At 41.5% G+C, this 19,562-nt stretch overlaps 2 protein-coding genes across 2 annotated transcripts; both read left to right on the top strand.

The window, feature by feature from the left end:
• The first annotated feature begins 611 nt into the window (after positions 1-611).
• polg2 (polymerase (DNA directed), gamma 2, accessory subunit) lies at positions 612-5,431 on the top strand. The gene is made up of 8 exons (XM_069167116.1): positions 612-1,548; positions 1,986-2,091; positions 2,772-2,877; positions 3,514-3,699; positions 4,093-4,230; positions 4,325-4,405; positions 4,549-4,649; positions 4,791-5,431. The coding sequence occupies exons 1-8, from the start codon at positions 1,077-1,079 to the stop codon at positions 4,954-4,956; spliced, it is 1,356 nt and encodes a 451-aa protein (XP_069023217.1). The 5' UTR covers positions 612-1,076; the 3' UTR covers positions 4,957-5,431.
• A 564-nt stretch (positions 5,432-5,995) lies between these two features.
• srp68 (signal recognition particle 68) lies at positions 5,996-18,898 on the top strand. Its single transcript, XM_069167377.1, has 16 exons — positions 5,996-6,123; positions 6,548-6,614; positions 7,387-7,500; positions 7,773-7,968; positions 8,206-8,288; positions 8,409-8,518; positions 8,643-8,722; positions 8,935-9,075; positions 12,696-12,794; positions 12,994-13,058; positions 13,666-13,819; positions 14,129-14,223; positions 14,414-14,543; positions 14,640-14,715; positions 14,876-14,928; positions 15,852-18,898. Exons 1-16 carry the CDS (start codon positions 6,036-6,038, stop codon positions 16,077-16,079), a joined length of 1,779 nt encoding a protein of 592 aa, XP_069023478.1. The 5' UTR covers positions 5,996-6,035; the 3' UTR covers positions 16,080-18,898.
• Positions 18,899-19,562: the final 664 nt, after the last annotated feature.

Raw genomic sequence — 19,562 nt, 5'->3', positions numbered from 1 at the left:
ATGAAAACAACACTGTGCACCATGGGTGTCTACACCTGTCATTTCTGAGCCACAACCTTATTCAGTTCAACTGGAAGTGCTTCATTCAGCAGCTAGGTAAAATATATTATCCTCAGGAATTTGTAGTGTTTTAACTATTCTTGCAATTAAAAAACAACCCCTGTATGAATGTTTTTAGACTTATTGCAGTGTTTTTAGTCTTTTATTGACATGTAACTACCTTTATGAAAGAAATGACCAAATCCTAACTGGCATTTTAAACCAGACAGTGGCCATAACACATCAGAAACATGTAGATTATCTTGTACTTCAAAAAAATTCTAAAAATCATTATATATTAAAAAAAGAAGAAAATTGCTCAATGGCACTATTTTGGTCAACTTTTTATATCAATGTGATAAGCATATCAAGTTTTTGTTTGTGTTGTTCATTAGCCAGATCCAAAATAATAAAATTGATAAATACAAGGGCACCAACATGAGTCCAAGTGAATTTAAAGACTGTAAAGCTGTCTTTTTAAACCTGGATTATTTAAGACAACGTGATGCTATGTGTAACCCGGATGTAAACGTTTTGTTTCCGGGTCGCGCGCCTCTTTTAATTCCACTACATCCGTGATGTGACCCACGTGAACTGTAAACGTTGTCCAGATGTTGTTATTGGACATAAACTGTGACACTATGAGAAACTGTGAGGATCTTTAAACGCACCGACAGACACTGTATTTGTGGCGTGTCGCTGTTAGCTATAACGTGCTGCCAATGCCAGTTTTCGTGCACCGTTGAAGGAGTACCCTCAACTTTCTCTTTTTACGGGAGGTTATTTGGCAAATAAAGACTTTGCGTAAGTTTGTAGTTTAAATCTGTTCTTGCTGCAGCATTTAGGTTGTTTTTTTTGTTTGTTTGTTTTTTAAAGGTACGGAAGGTGCAGCCAGATTTTCGGATGAAAATCTCAGAATTTCAATTCGCACCGACTGACATTGGACCTGTCTCTGACTTCTTCTCCTTTGGGGTTTTACGGCAGCTGTCATCCTTTGAGTTGCAGTACTATCTCTGACTTCTGTCAAGATCCTTATTATGTTAACTCACTGTGTCAGACACGTCCTGTCAAGGCGTTTATCCTCTTTAAAAACCAAACACTGTTCCAGAAGACGCTGCAGCTCATCACTGACTGATGGTCTGGACCAGGTCAGGACTTTACTGCAGCTCTGCGTGGACAGACACTATATTTCCCCTGGTCAGACTAACGTGGAGCTGTTTCAGCGCGGGATGAGCTGCAGCTATGGACCTCTGGGCATGGAGCTGAGGAGAAACCTGCTGGACCAGTGGTGGCACTCGGTGACCCGGTCCAGATCTCAGGTGTTTGGGATCAACACTCTGAGCAACAGCGAGGACCGAGCAGCTGGTGGACAGGGGACACTGCGGATGGTTACATCTGAACATTTACAACAAGTACTTAATCAACAGGAGCTGAGCAAGGAGCAACTCATCCAGGAGGCAGACAAGCTCCTTCAGAGGTCCCCATCTCTGAGAACTAACTTACTTCAAGGTAAACTGTCAGCCAATGTGTCACAGAAGGTTTCTCTGTTTTCTGTGGGAATGATTTGACAATAAATGAACGGGTAGATATACTGGTTAAAGATTATGACAGCATATGCTTTGGTCCAAGAAGCAAGGTGATGCCAAGCTGGCTCACCTATAAAATATGTTTAGGTTTAGGTTCTTAGGGAATAAAGATAGCATTTCAGTGGTCTAGAGGTGCACATTAAGAAGTCCTCACCATCAGATGACTGAAAAAATACAATAGAGTCAGATGACTCAGATGATGTCAGTATATTAACAATAAATTAGCACCAAGCATTGCACCAGGCAAAGACTGCAGAGAGATAAGTACAAGTGATGACTTGTCTCAATCACTAATTTTTTCACGGTTTGAACGATAAAATGTTGTTTTGATGGCCCTTGTGTGTTGTGGTTTGTTCTCAGGTGCTCTGGAGCAGTTTGTCCCCTCCTTGGAGCTGGTGAACAGGAAGTTACCGTTTGGCCTGGCTGAGACGGGTCTGTGTTTCCAGCCTCCAGGCGGCTCCGGTTGGTGAGGCTTCAAATACTCTCTGGAATCTGTGAATGTCTGTCTGTGTGTGGACAAATGTTTATGAAAGACAATATGTGGATTAAAAATTATATTTATAACAGTTTCTTTAGATCAGATTTTGTTATACAAGGATAATCCTTCTTTACACTAGCTCCATAATCCTTATATATTGCTTGAGGAGTTCCTATTAAAGTCTCAACAAAGTCCAACACCACACCTTAGGGCTTTACCACCTGTTGTTCTGAATGAACCATTTCAGTTTTTCATGCAGCCCCTCCAGGATTTTTGCAAAATTGCAAGCTCCAGCAAATAACGCGGATATTGATTGAATATGCATTAATTATTGCAAAAGCAAGATCACATTTTCCAAGGCACTGCTTATAGTTTGTACTCAGAGACATTTTCTGCGGTCGCCAAACAATCCACCACTGATTGTGATTCATGTGATTTAAATGATTGGTTGCATTTATGATGATGTGCATTGCTCACTAACCAATTTAATAAAGCAAGTACTGCTTTGCCACATGTAACAACATGCAGAAGCAGAAGAATTACTATACAAAAACAGAAGCATTACTATATGGTGTGTAAGAAATGTACTATTAAAAAACAATTTACAGCTCATAAATATATGTAATGCTGCTATAATTTTGATATGCTGGTTGTAATTTTTCTGTCAGCCCAGCTGAGGCCACCCAGACATCTCTCGTGTGGTTCTGCTCTCCTCGAACCTCTTCACAGTGGCTGGATCACTGGACACGACAGAGGCTGAAGTGGTGGAGGAAGGTGAGTAATTTAAGGCTGAGTCTCCTTAAAATATGACAGTTGGACAAAAACACATTTAAAACAAATAAGACCCACATGAAGTATTTCTGGTGTACAATACAAAACATAGAACTGACATAAAAGTTAGTTTTTTTTTAATCATTTAAGGCCAAATTGGTTTTAACTCGAAAAGAACAAAAGGTGAAATAAGTATTGTTGTTGCAAGAACGAGGAAAAAGGCAAACTGAATATAATCTAGAGGAACATGCTTGTACATATTGCTGTTTTTTTTTTTTACAAGGATATGTAAAAGATTATCGCACACTGGTACCATTTTCTGGAAGGACATGGCTCTAATATCTTTGCTGTTATGTGCCTCATTTCTTGACAATCGAGGTCAGAGGTCTAAAAATCCCATGCTGTGTTTTTCAGTAATCACTCTTTACCATCATATTTATTTGTGAATAAAGTAAAATAACTTTACCTAAACTTTAAATTCCGTCTCAGAAAACTGTTAATGATCATCAATACTGAGATCACAGAAGTTTTGAGGATGACATTGGTTCAAAAGTTGATGAGAACATTATTATTACTAATTCATATCAACTCACATCTTCCCTTTGTTTGCCTCTTGTCTTTCAATCTGTCCTTGTCCAGTTTGCCCTGTCCCCATCCAACTTCAGCAGCAGTGAGGTCCCACAGGAAGAACTCGAAGAGATGGCATCTCGTGGCGTGAGGATCATCTACAATTTCCCTTGGGGACAGGAGTCGCTGGAGACACTGTGGAGCCGTGGAAACACAGAGCTGCTACACACACACAAGGGAGTTCGGTCTAAACTGCAGGTCAGCCTGCTTCATTTTTGTACTGTTTTAGTGTGTGTGCTTTCTGTTATATGCCTGCATTCAGCCGCTACATTGAACATATTTAGTGTCGCAGTTGCAGGACTTCGGTAATGTCGATGATGTTTCTCTGGTATGGGATAATACTCGGTTAACTGAGTCAGCTTTACTATTTGTTTCAAATGTATTGCAACACCAAGTCAAAATGTCTGCAGTGAAAAAGGGCTGTATTCCTCATATAATCCCACTTGACTGAAATGTGTTTTATTTTGAGACATTTTGACTCAGTTGTTGTTACTTAAACATGATAATCAACTCTATGATCAGAGACACAAGCTGCTGTTCACCACTTCTCTTCAGTGTATTCACATGCAGTGTTATGTAAACTTGCTTCAGTGTCGAGACGGACGAAAGTCGGTTCCTCATGTTGTCTCTGTGACCGGGAACGTGGACCGCGGGGTTATGGCTTTCCTGTCCAACTCCCTCAGGCAGCTAAAGAGAGAAGATGGGAAGCAGAAGCTGCAGCAGAGGAAGGTGAACAGCTCACTGCGCATGAAGAAAACAATGTCAGCAGGATGCACATGGCTTGATTTATTTCTATTTCTTCTATTTTATTATGATTCTGAAGGTTCTGAAGTTGCATCCAGTTTTGGCTCCAGTCAAAGTGGCTCTAGACATCAGCAGGGGAGCCACTATGGAGCTGAGGCAGGCAAGAAAAACATGTAGACTTCAGTGATTCTTAGATTTTTTTTTTTCTTGTCTTTCAAGTTACTTTGATCTGTGTGCAGTGAGCTTGTATATTGTGTGGGTGTGTGTCAAAATTTATTGACGAGTATTTGAATATATTTTTAGATTTGTGAAGGCCTTCTGCTGGAGTTCCTGGAAGCTAAGATCTCTGCATGGCCTGGATATCTTGAAACGGTGCCAACATCAATGGAGCAGCTGAATGCCAAGTAAATACGTTGTGTTGATGCCACACTGTTACTCAGCTCTTAAACCCACCGTGCACACCATATTGCTCATTAGTAGCAATATAGACATCGTTCACTTGCTACGCACTCATGTATGTGTGTTTCTGTGTTGATGCATTGCAGGTATGATGAGATGGGAGTTCTTTTCACTGTGGTGATCGGTGAGAGCACGTTGGAGAGCGGCCTCCTTCAGGTCCGCAGAAGAGACACAACCATCAAGGAGACCATGCACATCTCAGAGATCAAGAACTTTCTATCCAGATACATTTCTGCTGCCGACAACATCTGAGGGTACTTTTTGTTTAGCAAACTAAAAAGACACTGAATATTGTGCTGCCTCAGATTTGAATCCCTTATGGTACATCGAAGAGTCTGGGGCTCGTTCCGTGGATTTCTTCCTCCGAACAGTGTTTATTTAAAATACTTAATGTGAGCCAGCTAAGGATTGTCGATGTTTTTTGTGATTCGGTTTATGTGGCTCATTGATAGCTGTTCTTTACCTTATCTTGAAGGTAAAGAGACTATTTGGGAAGTCGATGTGCACACACCCAGTGTGTACGTACAGCCCACTTTTTATTTAACATAACTTTTATTAGACATCCTACAGCATCCTCTGAGTACAGTCAGGACAAAGAGGAGGCTATGTCTTGATCAGGTCTGTCTGCACAGTTATGTTCACACTGAAGGTCATTTTTGGACTAATGTCTGGAGTTTATTTCTGTTTCACTTTCTATTAAAATATACAGACGTCTCTTTATTATGGATATTATTGTTGTGTGTATGTCATCGTGCTCTGGTGGTTGTAGATTAGTTCATTATCAGTGGTACTCGTGAGGTTAAAAGATCGTTGTTGATACTGGAAACCAGAGTTAAGACAACATTCTCACCACATTACTAGATTTTTGGCTGCTTTCAGGCGTTATATGATCACATATATCTAAACTTTTTGCATTTGTAGTGTCACACCAGCACCGTATGCAAAATTCTTTGTAGTTATATTTGGGAGTAATTATATTGGGGCATTGTTATGTACTGCTTTATGACAGCAGGACTTATCATGTTCACGTCAGTGTTTTTCTGTTTATAATTTTCCTGGAGGCCAAACAATACATTCTTCCAAAGTAAGGTTCATCTTTCGTCAGTATTTTCAGTAATGAAAGTACTTACATCGGAAGAGATGACTTTCCTCTGAGAAACCTGCAGAGTGGACGTACCGCCAAATCTCGCGAGGATTGCCCTTTCGCCCCGCCCCTCGCCCCTCCCCCTCCTTCGCCCCGCCCCTCGCCGTCATTGGTCCCAGACTTCTCTTCCCACTGAGCATGTGTGTGTGTGTGTGTGTGCGCGCCGCTTAGCCGTTAGCATTTAGACATGGCCGCCGAAAAGCAAAACGAAGCTAAAGTTTTCCGCTTGGACGAAAACAAAGAAAATTTACAGGACGGAGGACTTGGACTGGAGAGTATCCTTCACCACAGGAGTTGCTAAGTGGTTGTTTTCAGCTTTCACTCAGCGAGTCTGTTTCAGATCAGAAGCTAATGTTAGCGTGCTAGCTAGCTCGGTCAGAGGATAACGTTAGCTGGCGTTGTTAGGCGACGTGTCATAGTGAAGCAGGCTGTCAGCAGAAGGCAGGAAACACTGATTTATATGCATTTACACAGGTTTTTGTCCGAGGACATGAAGTAAACCAAGCATGCTAGTTTCTGTATGGTACTAAAGACATGTTACTTTGTTCACTTAGCAGCTATATATCCGTTTATTAAACATATCACACAGTCTGGGTTCATACATTTACTGACACAGTCAACCATGAGTATGAATGCCAAATAGTTCCCCCGAGTCCCATGATGTGGTGGATAAGGTTGTCCCTTAACACCGAACCTCAGTCCTGCAGATCATCAAGGAGTCCCAGCAGCAGCATGGCCTCAGGCACGGAGACTACCAGAGATACAGGTGAGCTACTTCACATGATCCATACACCTGCACTGACTGGCCGAGAGACAGAGATGTGTTCAAACTGTGTTTCCTCCATTTAAAGAAATACATACTGATATTCAGCTTCTGGCGGTGACTACTTTTTTTTTTTCTCTAAATATCTGAAGATATTACAGAAGTTATTGTGGAGACCAAATGTACTTGGACTGTGACAAAAGACTGCATGGAAAGCCCTGCTGCCATGTGGTCCAGATTACACAGTGGTAGTGATCAAATAACGCTTTGATTATGCAGTTAGGCATTTAAGGGGAGGATACGTTTATGGCCTAAATGCAGTCTAAATATAACAGCTGTGTGTGTTCACCACATTTTCATATATGAGGGATGGAAATCTTAGAAACGCATCATTATAATGTTGTTCAGTACAACACCATCTCTTACTGCAGCCGCATATGTAAACTTATCATTGACTGAACTAGCACCTCTTGGGCAGTGTCATCAAAATCTGCATATGCATTGGGATGGTAGAATTTATGCTGAGTAGTTATATATACTTGGGTTTGATTGTACGGGTATACCTTCAAGAGTTTTGTCACTACTTTAGCTGTCTTAAAGTGGCTCAGATATTGGCAGGTGTTTATGAGACTATTTAGGATCACAGTCTTTCAAAGAAAATACCAGAATTATATTGGTAAAAATAATTTTTCTGGCTGGTTTTCCTGATATGAAAACATCAATGTCAGCATATTAATGTGCTGTAGTGTAACCATCTGTGTGTAAATATTTCCAGGGGCTACTGCTCTCGTCGCCTGCGACGCCTGCGCAAGACTCTTGGCTTCAAGATGGGCAACCGACACAAGTTCGTTGGGAAGAAAGTTACCGTTGAAATGCTTTCTGACAACAGGTGAGGAATGGACTGTCTGAATCAGACATTCATGTGCAGTTAAAGGGTTGATGTTATGGAAGAGCTCGCGTGTAGTGGATACCGATTACGTACACACACATATGTCAGACAGGCAATAATGCCGCAAGGTGTTGTGGCTTGTTGCTTTTACATAAAACACGAGTCTGGTTCGGCTTTGGTAGATATTGCTGATTAACCACAGAATTCAGTTTTTGAATGTGTTTACTAAAACATGCCACCAAACGACTGAAGCGTCTACCTCCCTTCTTCAGGTATCTTCTGCTGGTTTTGATGGAAGCAGAGCGTGCGTGGAGCTACGCCATGCAGCTGAAGCAGGAGGCCAACACAGAGCCGCGTAAGCGATTCCACCTGATGGCTCGACTACGCAAGGCTGCGAAGCACAGCGAGAAGCTGGAGAAGCTCTGTGAAAGCTCCCGTGTCGATGCTAAGACCAAACTGGAGGCACAGGTACACCTACAGAGATCAGCCCACGTTTAGAGACATGCAGATGTATAGCATAAAGGGTGGACTTGTGCAAAAGGATTCCAGCCTCAAAGGTCCAAAAGTTTTCTAAACTTTTTTCATATTGTCCTTCAGCTGTATTGTATGAAACGATATGTAACATATTGTTACACTTGATAAGCTGTGTCAGATTTGTCTTGTCCTCACAACAGCCTCTAATTATGTCTAATGTTTTTGTCGCAGGCCTACACAGCGTACCTGACTGGCATGGTGGAGTTTGAGCTGCAGGAGTGGAAGCTCGCCATGGAGGCCTTCAACAAGTGCAAGTGAGTTTTAACATCTCTTCAGTGTTCCAAGTACTGTGGCAGAATAGGTGAATGTATGTTCAGTCACCACTTTGTCCTGCTCAGAAAACCCTCCATTTTTGACTTGCCCTGTCTTCTTAGGACCATCTACGAGAAACTGGCCAGTGCGTTCACTGAGGAGCTGGCAGTTCTATATCGTCAGCGTGTTGACGAGATATCTCCCAACATCCGCTACTGTGCTTACAACATCGGTGAGCACCACCTTAGTGGCTCTTCTCAATATTATTTAGAGCCATCCTGAGATTTTGTTGACACACCGCACATGTCCCAGAGCCCCACTCATCCTCCATACTCACACTAACTGTCTGATTGCAGGTGACCAGAATGCCATCAATGATTTGATGCAGATGAGGCTGACTGGAGGAGTAGGAGGCATGATGGCTGAGAAACTTGAGGTGAACATAAAGCAGTCATTAGTCTGCTTGTATTAGTTGATGATACCTAATATTACCAAAGCGCGCACACACACACTCCACAAAGAACACTACTTATTGCTAATACAAAAACAGGCAAAATTGTGTAATCATGGGTGAACTCCTAAGATGTCGTTTTATACTTAACAAAATGTAATTAAAAAATAAATAAATGTATATTTTTTATTTCTCAGACCTTGATCACTCAGGCAAGAACCAAGAAGGCGGCCACCATGAGTGAGGTGGAGTGGCGAGGACGGACGGTGCCCGTGAAGATCGACAAGGCCCGCATCTTCCTGTTGGGTCTGGCAGACAATGAGGCCGCCATCGCTCAGGTCAGTTTCTCATCTATTTCTGCTTTTTAGAGCACATACAACTAATGTTGCGTTCGATATGAAGCCTTGTTGTTAGACGCTCTTTATATCCTATATTACGTGCCAGCACCTGATAAAAAAAAAAAAAAAAACGTTCCCCCTTAACCGTTGTCAAGTAGAGCATACCGAATAAACAAACGTGTGAACAAGTCAGCTTATGCAGACATCCACTGTCGTATAAACAGAACCACATACACTGCTCTAAGTACAGACACACACGTGTAATCACACTGTTGTTGCATGTGAATCCCCCTCAGTCTCTCCGTTTCATTCTGTCTCTTCCCTCAAAAATATCATAAAAAGGTAACAGTTAACAGAGTTAAACAGTTTATATTCTTTTACTAAGTTAGTCATCAAAGTCATTAGTTCATGCTGCATCAAAGGGCAGACCAGTGTCAATGGTCCCACCACTCATTACTTAACACTGTAGATCTTTGTGTTCAAATGGCCCATTTGGACTAAATGTTCATTACTGGTTTGTTTGTCCGTGATAGTAAAGAGAATTGAACCCTTGTTCCCCACAGTCGCATGTCTTCAACTACGCTCAGCGAGCATTAACACGTCAACTCCTCTGCAAGTGTGACAAAGCTTCAAATAACAAAAATATACCTCAGTTGAACACCCTTTTTTTTTTTTTTACAACAGTCATTGTAATTCCTACATTTTTCAGTAGGTGGCACACTCCTCTATACACTCACACGTCCCCTCCCTGCCACCACCATTCATTCCTCCCGTTTTCTTGTGCCTGAAGGCAGCCTCCCGCAGACACACCTAATCACACCCACTGCCACTCAGGTCTCTGGCATGCAGCCTCTCTCATTACACATGCATTCTGTGCATTTCAGCCCACACATCAATTCAGGACAACACCCAGCAGGTTTCTGTGGACAGCTTAGTATTATCATCTCTAAACACCGTTCATTTTCAAATGGACCCTTTTGGGACCCGACTGTAGCGTCACAAGTCTTTGTTAAGCTAATGAAGGCTGTGATTGAATGTTTAGCACTTTGAAGCTGCCCATTGTTATTACCGTTTCCTTTTATTTTCTTGGTGTTGAACAGACAATGTGATGTCCTAGATGATTAAACAGAGTCAGAGTATGTCACACCAGGACCTTAAATGTCCCTGCCTGCTACATCTGATCTTCAGCTGTTGGCCTCTGGGGACAGAAAAGAGTATGTTGGGCCAAACTTCAATCCTCGTTGAAGCGCCTCCTTCTTGTAATCTGTTTATCCATCTCAGCCTTCACAGCAAAGGATGCTCAACGGGTTGAGCTGGTTATACCAGACCTTGCCAGGGTGTTGGCACAAGTGTATAGCCCTTAGTAAAGTCATCCCTGTGGGTTGGTTAGAACAGCTTTAAGAGCCATCGATTATCACTACAAGGAATTTTCTTGTAACGTCGATCGATATTTCTTCCGTTGTTAATTTTCTCTTTTACGGTAACCCCACAAAGCTTCTTTTCAACATGACCATACAGTGATACATCCTGCAGATTTCTGAGAATATCTCAGGGTAACACAGGCTTGTTGTGTTAGTGTGTCGATGAAAGAAAGGTTTGGTGAAGAAGAATCCTGTCATTTACAAAGATCTGAACCCTGAAACTCCACAGTGTCTAATTGGTGATGAGTTATGATGCAGGAATGTATCCGCAGCCTGCCGGGCCACATACCTGCGTCTCTCCCCCCGTTTGCCAAACTCACATTCCTGGTGTAACTGTTGCACTTTGTATCACTTTGTATGAATACCTGAACAATTTTTTTATTAGCCTTATAATCTGGAAATGGAAGCATGGGGGAACAGATTCGATTAGGGCAGCTGCACTGTCGTTTTCATTTAACCAAGTTTTAGTTAACAACATAAATCCAAGGGTTTTCTTAATAATATAATCATTAGCTATTGATTACCTGCCAGCCAGAGACCTGATATTTAATATAGCTTCTAAATACATTTTCGGATACAATCTGTAGAGTGAAATTAGATAAAGGAGTTGTGCTCTTTAAGTACACTCTGTTCATCCTGCTACGATGTGTTTGACCACCAGCTTCTTAAGATCACCGGTATGTTTAAGAAAGCAGCACGGGGACCGTGCCCTCTCTTGTAGACGCCTCAATGAAGATGTCGTTGGTTGTTGCTGTTTAATAGCTCATCAGTTTGACTGAGCTGCAGTGTGGCAGCTTTAATTAACTCCTTGTTGGTGACTGTAGGGCTGGGTGCCAAAAATATTCGATACCAATACCTTGGACTTTGATACCGGTTCCTGAACAACACTTTTTGCTGTACCAATTTTATATAATTTATTTTAACAAAACAAAAACATTACATTACACATTATGGAACAAATCTTCAGTTTTCATGCATTTTAGAGGGGAAGAGTGAAACAAATGTTATTTTCTGTAGCTACAATTTACAGATCACATGCTCCCAACAGTTTTCTGACCTTTGAACTTATCCAAACATTTTTGTTTGCATATGGCATCCCAAGTAGTCTGTATCCAGTGACGTTTGAATGAAACCCATTAGCGATTTTTACAGTTCCAAAAGATAATGAATTTCTCAACAATGTTTAATCTGTGGGTAGGGCACTTTGATGTCAGACATGTATTCAGGCCAAAGGAGTCTGCTAAAATATACAGGTTTGCCAGGTCTGTGATGAGATGCTCTACATTTGAAATAGTCCAGTGTATAGAAATCTGTATAAAAGTCATGTAAAGCTGTGTCTAATACGTAAATCTACTTGCAATATTAATACAGTAGTTGAGGTTGAAATGATCTGTCATTATGAGGGTGATGCATTTTTAACAACACAATTCCATAAACCTCAGACAGTATAATACAAATTTTACCAGCCTACAAAGGATTGTGCTTGAACAACTAGCCTGGCTGCGCCGACTATGACTCATACTGTGAAGCAGCCACTCTGAAGGGCAGACCAGTCAGCAAACAGTGTCTGTGGTTAACCGAGTCTGTCCCGCCCCTCCTTCACTGTGATTGGATGGCTGGTGACAGTGACAAGCACAGTGCTAATATTTTTCCAACTGTCATTGACTGGAAAAAGATCGCCACACATTAAACATTCAGTGCAGAATAAATGCTCAGCACTTCGTCAAGTTGCTGGTGTTTATTTAAACAATTAGAACAAATATGCGGTACTCTGGTTCGCACCAGGTTATCCACTTCCAGCCAGCACAGTGAAAGCTGCATGTCAACAGAGCAGCACAAGCAGCAGCCTTCTGACTGTGTCTACACAGGATGCGTTCAGGCACAGTATTGAGTGTACGTTTTGGTGGCGCTCAGAACCCAAGACCGTCTTGAAGGCTGCGTTTTGAAAACCAAAGAAAATGAACTTGAAGTGTAATAATGTGGTGCTGCAACACCAGCGTGGACAGCTGAACTGATTTAAATAGAAGTTTAGCTGTTGTCCGATACATTTGAGATGGAAACACACAGATGAAACGCCTCTCATGCACACCAGACTTTGGTGTAATGTTACCTTACACTCAGAAGATCTTTTTAATGTTGCAGTTAAAAATATGAACTAAAAGTCCTTTGTAGATCTGAATTAGTGTTTGTGTTGTGCAGGCAGCTAATGAGGAGACCAAAGAACATCTGTATGAGACCCTGCTGGCCGAGTGCAGAGACACCATCCAAGCTGTGAGAGAGGAGCTCAAGAGTGAGGCGGTAAGATACACCAGGGTAGAAAGTTTGACAGCTGATATATTTACGTGGATGCTGTGATGACTTGAGTTAAAAAAAAAAAAAAAAAAATGACCTAGATGTCTGTTAACAATTCAGCCATCAGTTTGACGTACAGCCTGTGAGCGGTAAAGACGGGTAACATTAAAACAGGAATGTGAAACGGTTTGACCTATCTCTGTAGAAGCAGCGAGAGAGGGTCTCTGATAATGACAGTGGAAAGGTGTCCAACCTCCAGTTCCTGCACAGGTAAAAGAAATGAAATGCAACTTCATCTTAATGTCATATTTCAGTGTATTTGTGCTGGTAAACACCAGGATCAGACACATTTAGCTCCTTTGTGACGGTCTGTGTCTTAAATTAGACAACCATAATCCATGGCTGTGGCAAACGGCTCAAATAATTATTTTTCCAATTAAAGTTGAGTAAAAAAAATTACATCATTTCCCTCCTTCCTGCTTCAGAGCCCAACTCCCAAAGATTTTCGTTTTACTCTCGTATAACTAATCCTGACTTTTGAGGGGCTGAAATCAGAATGTTTAAAACATTACTGAAAGGATTAGATATCTGCTGATCGACAAGCCTGTTATAATCTGTTGGGTTGGGTCATTATTGGGCTGAATGTTTTGTCTAATCCTGGCATAAAAAAAACCTTAAAGAGAATGTGTCAGGCCTATAATTTGTTTGAATGTAGAGAAAAAAAACATGGACTGCATTATAATTTGATGACTCGGACCAAACTGTTCAATGACAGATTACAGAGAATGCAGACTGTGATAATGAAACATCCATTTCTGACTGAGACTTCTCTCTTCAATACGTGAATAACCGATGTGCTGCTGCTCTCCTCCCACAGTTACCTGACCTACATCAAGCTGTGTACGTTGGTGAAGAGGAATGAGAGCATGGCTCATACCCTGCAGGCTAAACTGAAGGAGCCCGAGGCTGACGAGAACAAGAGGGGGCCCCGTCCTCAGGATCTCATCCGCCTGTACGACATCATCCTGCAGGTAAATACCTGGAGGATGTCATGGATATCATGATCTTTTTTTTCATGATAATGTCCTGTCTGTTTGTAGAGTGGTTGCTCTGCCTTGTTTTCTCACCATTGAACATAATTCCCTACTGTCAAGTTACCAGTTTGTCAGTCACACACAGTTTCTTTCAGCCGGATGATTTAATGTTTGATCTGTTCCCAACAGTGCATGAATGTGTACTTCGCTTTGTTTGCTCTTTTAATTGTCACCTTCTTTTTCTCCTCTTCATTTCTTCACACGTCTTTCTTTCCCACCACCTCCTTTGTTTGTCCGACTCTGCAGAGCCTGGCTGAGCTCTCCACCCTGCAGGGTCTGGAGGACGACCACACCTTCCAGAAGGAGGTGTCCCTCAAGACGCTCGTCTACAAGGCCTACAGGTCAGACACTGTCGTTTTTGAAGTGCTTTGTCTGCATCTTCTAATTAAAGACTATCATTAAAATTGAAAGTCTGTACTCTTATCTGAAAAACAGACATGCTTCTCACCTTCATTCATGTCTAATTTCAGATAATGAAACCCTCTGTAGTTTGTTTGATACGTACGTTTTCAATTAATTTCTCCCTTGCAGGTGTTTCTTTATAGCCCAGTCTTATGTGCTGGTGAAGAAGTGGAGTGAGGCACTGGTGCTGTACGAGAGGGTGTTGAAATATGCCAAGGAGGTCCAGTCCAAGGCCAAGAGCCTCAACAACATCCTCAAGGTTGGTACTAACACACGAGCACACAGTAGCACTATTACCTCTACTATTTATAAAAATGACCCAAAGATCCTTATTGTCCATCATGAATTTCTGTAGGATCTCCCTGATGTCCAGGAGCTCATTGCTGAGGTCAATGCTGAAAAATACTCACTTCAAGCTGCTGCCATTCTGGGTGAGAGCACCTTCTCCACCAACAGTTTGCTCAGAGGCCTCTTTTTAAAAAAAAAATATTTTCTATTTTTATATATTTCACCATACAAGAAACCATTAGCCTCATTCTTCTCTGTTGTGATTGGTCCTCTGTATAATATATAAATATGTTTGTGTTTCAGACACTGACGAGACTGCTGAAGTTCCTTCTCAGCAGCAGGTGAAGGACAATACGGTAAGAGGACAAAACCAAAAGACACTTCGCACGGATAGGATAAATATTGTAACGACTAACTCCCAATAAAACCACCGGTCATTTTTTACAATCTATTTGTGTGTCAATGAAAGGAACTCTGTTCCAGTCAGCTTTGTATGAGATGACAAACCCAGATATCACGCCAGCCTGTAATACACTCTCCAGTCCACTAGAGGATATAGTACTAGTGTCTCTTTTGCCTTGCTTGGGCTGGAAAAAACAAAGTTACATTTAGAAAACCAAAACTGCCCAGTAAAGGTTATTAAAACATTTCACTTTGTGTCCTGGGTGTTTTATCCATCCAAACACCCCCAACCTACCTCCCTAAATGGGCTTAAGCACTTTTTACTTTGTCGCACGACCTCCATCACAAAGACCTGTGACATGCAAGGCAAGGCCAACCATCACTCTGATGCAGTATCCTGTAGTTGGTGGATGTGTTGCATGCTTTAGTGCGATACTAGATGGGATATAACACTGATGTGAAAGTGGTTTTGATGTTCTCATTTAACTCTTTACAACAAAATAAATATACATAGTTCACAAAATGTTGAACGATTTCTTGAGAATTCAACACCAAATTACAGACCGAAGAACTTTGATAAAACAAGCTAACAACATCACTGTGCTTGCAAGTTAATGGGTAGCTCGCAAGCGACTGGTTGGGTGTGTGTTTTTAGCATACATTTTTTTTATCGTTCACATAAAAAAGCTTCTTCAGCTGGTTTAGTGAAGCTCAGCTATGTGAATAAATGTTACAGAGCTACACGAGTAGCTCTCGGACACTTTCATTTTGTCAAAGTAGCTCTCTGAGGAAAAAAGTTTGGAGACCCCTTGTTTACATTAACTTTCAGTTCTTTCTGACTGGAATATGCTAACTTTCTCTCCACTCATTCATGCAGCCCCTCTGTGACCGCCTGGAAGTCTTCCGCCTTGACCCGACTCTTGTGGGGAAGCAGCCCAATCTGGTCCAGTTCCCCCCTGATTTCCAGCCAATCCCGTGCAAGCCCCTATTCTTTGACCTTGCTCTCAACCACGTGGCCTTCCCACCGCTGGACGACAAGGTGGAGCAGAAGGGCAAAGGCGGCCTCACTGGCTACATCAAGGGCATCTTTGGCTTCGGCAGCTAAACCAAACCCCCGGCTTTAACCTCCACCTGAGAGTTTACCACAACCAACCAAACTTGGGTCAGTTGTTAATTAGCACCATTTCAGTTCCTTTTAATGTTTGAATTATTTTTTTTTGTGCCTATGTGCAAAATGGGTGGAGTTTGCAGTCCTTTCGAAGGCGGAGTAATCTTCAATAAGATTATAGTAAAGTAATCACATCAATTTCAAGTAGCAATATGACCCAAGTCCACCTGCCACCTTTGATAATACGACCAGGCTGCATGGGTTCCTAAGCATAGAGGCTCCCTCCTTAATTAGAGCAATGGAGGTGTCTGCAATTTTTCAATTTCGACCGGTTCCCAGTGCTTGTTATGGACAACCAAGCCAAGTTGTCAATCTCAAAATATAGTCTGAGTAAACTATAAGCCATTTTGCTGTTGTTAGCTGTTTGTTTTTTTTCCTCCAGTGTTATTGAAGCGCCTTTACGTAGTTTTCTCATTTTTATCATTGTTTTTTTAAACCCAAAATTTACAAAGTGCAGTTTTACCTCAGCATCTACATGAAATATCAGACATCATCCTGTGACCTGCAGCTTGACAAACTCCAGCGGATGAATTGTATCAATCGTCAGACTTTCAAGACTTGAGCTGCGTCCTGTTTCTTCCCTTCATCTTTGCCCCGGTCTCTCCTACTTTAGACTTGAATTCGATGCCAACATGTGATTCAAAACTTCTGTCAAATCACCATCTTCTCTTTCTCCACATTGATGTTCAACAAATGCTCCCATAACACCCTGTGGACAGCTGGTGGCTTCTGGTGTGCACGTCAGTCATTTTGCCGTCGCCTCACTGGGCAGAAATGGTTGTTTGAAGAAATGTGACAAACGGGCATGAACAGAACAATGAATGACAAAGACATGAATCACTGGGTGAAATTTTTGTTCTACTTCAAAAAACTAAATCTGGATAGTCCCGTGTTTTTGATTTGGCTTCACTCAGTCATCAGTCTTAATAGGTACACAGCTAAAGTGAATGCAGTCCAATCCTAAAATACAGGGTTTAATGTTCATAATGTCATTTATAATGTTTATAAGTTTTATGTTTGAGAGAGTTGCTGATTTAACTGATAATTTTGGAGGATGTAGTTTGTCGTGCTGTTAAATTGAGGAGGTGTTTGTACATCATTGATCCTGGGGGGAGGGTGTACAAAAAAAACCACCTTTTACTTTTACAGAGTACAATTTCACTAGCGTTAAGTTAGGATATAGTTTCTGTCTGGACCATGTATGAAACATTAAAGGGCCTTTATTTTGAAACGCAAGGCGTTCATTTTATCAGGTTTGATTTTCCTCGCCTGTCATGGTAGAGCCACACGAACTCGCACAGTTCATTGATCCACCGCAGCGCAGAGACCAACCCTGTTAACCTCGCTGGAATAATTCATTAGACACAGCGTGAACCGATGTGATGGAGTCGAGCCCGACGGTCAAAATTAGGCTCGAGGGAGCAAAGATGTCTCATTTTGTTGAACACCTGTTGGATATAGAGCGGGGTACCGAGATCAGTTCTTAAATGGTCACTCGAGACGCTTGTGGAGGCGCGTTCTGTCGCTAGGTGTGAACAGACTTGCGTCCACCGGTCCACTTATGGTCAGATCACCTGTGTTAATGCCAGGTGTGACACAGCGGCAGACACTCGCATCTGAAGGTCTCGGTGAAGGTGAAGGTTGCAGTGCGACCAATTCATGAAAGTTGGATTTACTGCGGGACTGTTGTATCATACTACATTAGTTTTAACTAGGTGTCCGTAATAGACTGGTAGATGTTTGTTATGATGTGTGACAATTGCAATCAAACCTACGATCATGTCAAACAAGGGGCCAACTGCTTCGACTCATCGAGCACATCTGTGAACATCTGTCAACATCTTTATATTTTTAAGCCAGATGTTTTCTACAGAATACCTGTTGCTGCTGGATGATGTCAAGTGTCGCTCATCAGACTGTAATTAATATCTTCTTTTTTTTCCCATGGTTTTATGTGGATGTATTTTTTTTATTTACAAAGGACGGCAGTAGATATAAAGACCATTTTTAGAAGCCTTTCATTCATCACACCACCACGCCTGTCTGTCCGTCTTGGGTAGGACTGAAATCTTTTCATCACGGATGACGTGTCTGTGGATGTAGAATGTAATGCTCGAAAAATCTTTTGTTTTCTATTGTTTGCCAGTTATAATGCTGACTCATGTCTTCGTTCCACACCAAAGCCGCCTGTTTCCTCTGATCCTTAAGGGATCTGGTTTTCCTGTGATACCTGGTGACACACTAGGACTGTAGGAGTGTCACTCACACATTTAAAAGCCACTTTTATTTATATAGCACATTTTAAAACGACAGCAGTTGACTGCTTTGCTTTGCAGTGATGGCAGGTGGATTATCAATATTCACATACATGAGTAAAAGGAATAAGTTTGAGTTACAAGCAGGACTCATCATACACATCATACTCAAGGTGAAACCGAATAAATACACAAAAGACAAGACTACAGTGGAAAATTGGATGAAATGATAAAATCAACTGTTCTGATTACTAATTTTTATTCTACGTTTTGAAGTTCTTCATTTTCTTTTCCTTCTTTTTTCTCAGTGTTTTATGTTAAAAGATTAAAGATGGATGTGCCGGAGCAGTTCCAGCACTTTACCTCGATTAGCCTGGAAAACAATTAGTCTCGATCAATGATTTTTGAAAAGAAACAGTAAAAGAAGAGAGAACTTTCACGATGGGAGTGTATGATTTCATTCATTTTCCAGGCCTATAATTAAAATATATTTGCACCAAACACTGTTTTCTTGACATTCTTCATTGATTTCTTCTCTGGAAAATAATCTTCCCTTCATTTCTGCGAGGTCAAAGACTCAACATGATCGCGATGTGGCTTCTTCTCAGATTTCTTTAGCGTTACTTTTAAAATTTCACGTGTTATAAAGTACATTTCTGAAGAAAGACATGGAGGATGTGTGTGTGGCTGTTCAGGAGCACCTCTGTCAAGATGTGGGTGTGTAAGTGGGAGTGCGTAGGATGCCTGAGCAGGGTGTGAATGTGTTCAGGTTTACTTTTTGTGTGTGCATTTTTATTAGTATGAATAATTACATAGGTGTGTGTATTTGAGTCACTCTCAACATGCCATACAATTGCCGCTTTGCATTTTGACATCAACATCAAAGAAATGATTAATGAGTAAGTAAATCACACACACACATACACACCATCCTCTATCTGATGTGTTATCTGCTGCCTGTTATCACTGTCCTACACACACACACACACACACACACACACACATACACACAAAATGTGGATGGGAGACACTGCGGTCTTTATTTTGCTGCTATGGTGATGAGATGAAAGAGGTCAATTTCTTCACAGTTCCAACAAATTTAAAAGCAGGGTTGAGATGTGACACATGTCTGACCTTTAACACCCATTAACATCTAAATGTACAG

The sequence above is a fragment of the Embiotoca jacksoni genome, unplaced genomic scaffold (genome assembly GCF_022577435.1).
Source record: "Embiotoca jacksoni isolate LCO1_2020_lvr unplaced genomic scaffold, fEmbJac1.0.p SCAF_4, whole genome shotgun sequence".
Lineage (NCBI taxonomy): Eukaryota > Metazoa > Chordata > Actinopteri > Embiotocidae > Embiotoca > Embiotoca jacksoni.
Note: the sequence above shows the minus strand (reverse complement) of the source record. Positions and strands in the feature narration are given on the sequence as shown.

Coding starts and splice junctions, on each gene's coding strand:
- polg2 (XM_069167116.1), top strand. CDS start 1,077: ATGTTAACTCACTGTGTCAGACACGTCCTGTCAAGGCGTTTATCCTCT. Junction 3,700..4,092: donor GAGTTCGGTCTAAACTGCAG/GTCAGCCTGCTT, acceptor AACTTGCTTCAG/TGTCGAGACGGACGAAAGTC. Junction 4,406..4,548: donor CCACTATGGAGCTGAGGCAG/GCAAGAAAAACA, acceptor ATATATTTTTAG/ATTTGTGAAGGCCTTCTGCT.
- srp68 (XM_069167377.1), top strand. CDS start 6,036: ATGGCCGCCGAAAAGCAAAACGAAGCTAAAGTTTTCCGCTTGGACGAA. Junction 8,723..8,934: donor TGATGGCTGAGAAACTTGAG/GTGAACATAAAG, acceptor TTTATTTCTCAG/ACCTTGATCACTCAGGCAAG. Junction 14,544..14,639: donor GCCTCAACAACATCCTCAAG/GTTGGTACTAAC, acceptor GAATTTCTGTAG/GATCTCCCTGATGTCCAGGA.